The sequence below is a fragment of the Etheostoma spectabile genome, chromosome 12 (genome assembly GCF_008692095.1).
Source record: "Etheostoma spectabile isolate EspeVRDwgs_2016 chromosome 12, UIUC_Espe_1.0, whole genome shotgun sequence".
NCBI lineage: Eukaryota > Metazoa > Chordata > Actinopteri > Perciformes > Percidae > Etheostoma > Etheostoma spectabile.
Window position 1 is genome coordinate 25,976,067 of NC_045744.1, and position 4,969 is coordinate 25,981,035.

Consider the following 4,969-nt stretch of genomic DNA (forward strand, 5'->3'; position numbering starts at 1 on the left):
GGGGGGGGGGGGGGGGGGGGGGGGGGGGGGGGGACTGGTGGGTGAGGCCAGCTGACTGGAGACAGGAGGATGGCGGAGGTAAAGACTGGCAGGCGGGTGCGTAGGTGATGAGAAACTGACAGGAGGATGCAGTGGAAAAACAAAAAGAGAAGAAAAAGTTATTCTATGAAAGTAAGAGCTGTTGAGTGGAAGTTAAAACGTGCCAAAGTGTAACTTAAGGGTTTGGTAACAAACAGTGCACAGTGTTGAAGTGTGATATTACGATATTAAGTGTGATATTACAGTAAGTGAGTCAACTGAAGTGAACTGAATATGAGCATGTGTTGTTGTGCAATTAATAAAGTAGATGTATTAAAGAGTGGGGCGTATTGGGTGGCCCTGGACGACTGAATAAATAGGCAGATGAATGAACAGGCGATTAATCAGAGCCGCAGACACAAACGCTAACTGTAATTACTTTTCTTAAGGTATAAATTCAGACCTGTTCCCAGAAACAGCTCACTCGCCTCTTTGTGTTTATCCTGTTACTCTTTGTTTCAGGGATGACATCCTCAGTTGATACACAACTGTGGGTGGATGCAAAGGTCTTCAATCTTAGATTCTGAAAGGTCCGGAGTTGCAGTACCACCCAAAGTCTACAAGTATAAAAGAATTAGGGACAGTATTTATCAAGGACCTTCTGTGTGAATAATCTAAGATAGACAGCATGAACTCATTAACCTCTGGTATTTGGCTTTCTCCTGGTTTTAATTCTCACGTATAGCCTTCCCACAAAACTACTACTGAATTTAATTCCAGAATGACAAAAACGTTGGCAAAGAGAAAGTCCTGGTCTGTGAACCTCCCTGCCAGTGTCTTGTCACTATCCGCCCAGAGAAGCACCAATCACACCTCTGCATTTGGACAAAGCTTGACGTCTTTCTCTCTCCCCAGAAGATCTTTTTTTTCTCATCTATGCGGAGGGTTTTCACATCCTCTCTGTGTCTCTAGACCACAAAACCCACAACGTGCTTGTTGAACGTGTTCGTGTGCAGGAACCATGCCTTGCAATGGCTTTTGGCACACCCATGTGAATTTTAGAGTATGTCTTGTCTGGATTTGCAGTATTTTACGGAAATTCAAGCAATTCATTTTGTCTGGTCTTGTCTATTTTTTCAAAAGACACAGAACAGGTGGCCATTAGCCAAATGATTTAAAATAGGAAACATCATGGTTCAAATTAAAATACAATTGCAAAACTTCTCTTAATAATATGGCCCAAACCCATATAGTAAAACCATCCAAACAAGTACATGATACATTATCATCTTTTTTAAATGTAATAACAATTTATAAAAACATTTCTACGGTGGCCATACAGAGCAGAAATCGGTGATGCAGCTGTTGTAAACAGAGGCCTCCCATGACAAACTTTGAGGCTGATAAATGTTAAAAACGTGCTAATGGAAAAGGTTTATTGACACATATTAAAGACCAATTTACAACGTAACCACACAAGTGGGAGAAAATGGTCCACACCTCTGCCCTTTAAAGGTCAAAATGGAAAGTGGCGCATCAAGAGAAAACCTTAAAACAAAATGTTTGACTGTTGCCAAATATGTAATACTTTGCAGCACAAAGTGTCCAATATGAGCTAACAACAGAATACAGACCAGCTTGTAATTCAACAGATGATGGACACCAGTAAGATATAGCTGTAAAATATACTGCATGTGGGTCTACTTATATCAAGACACTACAGACACGGCAGTATTTGTTTTTGTTTGCAGGTCAGCTATGTCAAAAGCAGCAGTTTTGTAAAAAATGAAAATGTATATGCTGAGCATTGAATAGAGATGTGTCCTATAATAAATCTGGCACGATGTACACGTCTTCTTCCTGGCATTCTGGGAGGATGGACAGGTTACACGCCACATCATTGCTGTATATTGCATCATCTTGTGAATCACACTGCAAGTACACATCCTCTTCAGGTTCAGGGAGCGACCTGCACAGAAACAGTAATGTATCAAGTGTAGCCGATAATGAATGCACTTTTTCTGATGTAAAAACCATTGTGACACAAGGTAAAGTATTATGTAAACTGTGTGGATTTCTCTTTCCCAGTTTCTAATCTTGCTCGGAGAAAAAAACTCCAGCACTGAGTCATCAGCTGGCACGTTTGATTATTAGACTTTAAATTGCAGGAAACAACAGAAGAAGAGATCACCGTCACCAGACACCAGCCAAATTGTGTGCATATATTTAACAGGATTGTGCAACATGGGGAAATTTAAACCACACAGACACACACACACACACACACACACACACACACACGTACTTTCCATTATGCTTTCTTTCTGGACAACTGCAGTTTAAAAAATGTAATTTCGGCCTTTAACATTTCCTCTAAAAAGATTAGCTTCCGGTTAAAAAAAAACTAAAAACCAAAAATATAAAAATAAAGAAGTACAAAGCACAGCTTACTTTCTCTTGTTTACTACAGGCCTGTTGTGAACAGCAGTCCGAGCTGTCAAGTTTTCATAAATAGGCGCCTCTCCTGACGACTGGTCTCTGTTCATATTGGTGTAGTGATTGGAATCCTCTTGTGATGTCTCCCTATAGTCCTCATTTTTCGGGCTTCTTGTTTGTCCAAACTGAAGCACATTCCTCATTTTTCTGTGGTATTTGTAGACGATTACACCAGCTACGATCACGACCAGTAGGAAGAAGAATGTCAGCCCAACAGCCAGACCTACTGGGGAGCTGGGGGCCAAACATGTGGCCGTGTCATTTCCAGGGACGCAAGTGTTATCGATGATCATGATCTGAAAGTATGAAAGGTACAGAATGACAGTGAGCAACTACATGGCATTGCTCAAGCTACTATGTGCCATATAGTCATTTGTAACAATTCCCATTTCTGGATCATTCTTTTCAAAGTTTTTAGTCATCTAGCATTGCTCCTTCTTACTCAAAAAAGTCTCTACATAACATCTAACATACACAGTTTGCTTCATTATAACAGTTATCCATTGAGTCTCATCACATACAAACTAGAAAAGGTTAAAAATAGGTTAAAAAAAGAAAAGTTAAGTTAAAAAGGTTCAAAGAAAAAGGTTTAATATAATCAAATGAAATGATTAACCTTCACAAACAGTTTTCTGTCAAAGTGTAGGTCATTAAAAGCAGTGAACGTACCATGCGAGACTCCAACGTTGTTAGAGTCAGTGTCTGAGTCTTGAGTGAAGTCGTTTGCAACAGTGAAGTTCCCTTTTCAGTGAAATCATGGAACTGAACAATGATTATGCTGAAACTAGAAGATTTCCTGTAAAAGCTCTTTCTTAAAATAGACATCTGCTGATAGAAGCTAAAGTAATGTTATATTGAACCATGTGACTCAGTAGACATATTTCCAATCAGAAAACCGAAATAGTTCTAAGTGTTGCTTGTGTGGATGTTTATGATCAAATAGTTGATTGTGAATAGTAAAACAAGTTTTGGCTAAATTAATCTTTCTCATTTCTTTCTTTGGTTCAGATGTCTCAAATTGAGCCAAAACAGATATACTTTATTAAGAGTTGTGTAATTACATTCGCTGTGTGTGTGTGTCATAGTTTCTTACTTTATTATTGGATGTGATGTTAATTCTGGAAACGTTGCAGAGTTTTTTTTCATTTTTTTATTATTATTATCCCAGTAGGGGTGGCAGTAGCTCAGTCCGTATGGGAGTTGGGGTTGGGAACCGGAGGGTTGCAGGTTCAAGTCCCCGTATGGACCAAAGTACAGAGTGTGGATTTCTAGCTGCAGAGATGCCAGTTCACCTCCTGGCAACTCCTCTTGAGCAAGGCACGGTACTGCTCAGGGCGCTGGTCCAGCACTGGCAGCCCACTCACTCTGACCTCCTCCATTTGTGCATGAATAGGTCCTAATCATGTGTGTGTCTGTGTAGTTCAGGCCTGTGTGTACTGGATACCAACAAAACAGAGTATAAATTGTAATTTCCCCACTGGGGATCAATAAACAGGATAAATAAATTAATTAATTAACACACATGGATTAAAACAAATTCATCCAAAATTGAAGTAGTGCTATATTTCATCTGCATGCCACTCAAGCTACATTAATAAATGATGATAATGTCATGACACCTTTACCTCCCCCTGCTGTTACTTTCACTCACCACATGCAGACTATGAGCTCATATTATTACGTCACTTGTGGACTATCATTTGAAGTGTAAACTAATGGTTGAATTGGTGACTTGATCCATCGGTGGTTGTTTTCTCACTGTTGTCGAACAAAAGTCACACACGTGAGGGTGTCAGGTGCGGTGTAGGAGACACTTTTGATCTTGTATCTCACACCACACAACAGTGATAAAGAAGCAGGATAGATCGGCATCCTATGGTTGGTCCATCTGTCACCTGAACGCCTCACTGAACCTTCATATCAAGCCAATACTATGACAGAGGGCCCTGCTCTATCGCTTCATGTTTTTGACTGGATCCTTGGGTGTTCAAATGCCTGCTATATTTATTCAACCAGAAGATAATTTGTATCTGGCTCTTGTATATTTTAAATAGACTAGACAGGGTTAACGTCATGATTTGGGACAGAGAACAAATTTGACTAATGTCGGGGACACAGAAATCTTGCTTTATTTAGGAGAAAAGAGTACATTTGGGTTTTCTGAACACAGAAAAAAGGTTTGTATACAGATGAAAAAGGTAACATTATGGGCTCGTAGTGAAGTATAGTCAACAATGAGCTTCTTCTGTACACCACAAATAATATTTATGAAAACCAAAGTGGCTGAAAATTGTGGTTTGTAGTGCACGAAAAGAAAAAACCAAAAGGAGAGACTTTCAGGTTTAACTGAGAAACTGAAGTGAAAGTGTCCCTGTCTGCTGCCAACTCGAGCCTCTGAGGGATGCTGCTAATGTTAAACTGTAAGGCTCCCCCCCCCCCCCCCCCCCCCCCCCCC

General features: G+C 40.1%; 1 protein-coding gene and 1 long non-coding RNA gene across 2 annotated transcripts in view; both read right to left on the minus strand.

Annotated features, from left to right (window-relative positions):
• Positions 1 to 1,241: 1,241 nt before the first annotated feature.
• Positions 1,242 to 4,969, minus strand: part of LOC116699578 (uncharacterized) — a 13,507-nt gene continuing 9,779 nt past the window's right edge. The window contains exon 3 of the long non-coding RNA XR_004334459.1: positions 1,242 to 1,439. This is a non-coding gene — a long non-coding RNA (uncharacterized LOC116699578). The remainder of the gene's footprint in view (positions 1,440 to 4,969) is intronic.
• Positions 1,696 to 3,417, minus strand: LOC116699576 (uncharacterized). The gene is made up of 3 exons (XM_032532243.1): positions 3,184 to 3,417; positions 2,470 to 2,810; positions 1,696 to 1,987 (listed from the first exon to the last, which is right to left on the minus strand). Exons 1-3 carry the CDS (start codon positions 3,337 to 3,339, stop codon positions 1,843 to 1,845), a joined length of 642 nt encoding a protein of 213 aa, XP_032388134.1. The 5' UTR covers positions 3,340 to 3,417; the 3' UTR covers positions 1,696 to 1,842.

Excerpts from the sequence above, each read along its gene's own strand:
- LOC116699576 (XM_032532243.1), bottom strand. The coding sequence starts at position 3,339 with ATGTCTATTTTAAGAAAGAGCTTTTACAGGAAATCTTCTAGTTTCAGC. Across the intron at positions 2,811-3,183 it reads CAACGTTGGAGTCTCGCATG|ATCATGATCATCGATAACAC; the intron begins GTACGTTCACTG and ends TCATACTTTCAG. Across the intron at positions 1,988-2,469 it reads CCTGTAGTAAACAAGAGAAA|GTCGCTCCCTGAACCTGAAG; the intron begins GTAAGCTGTGCT and ends GTTTCTGTGCAG.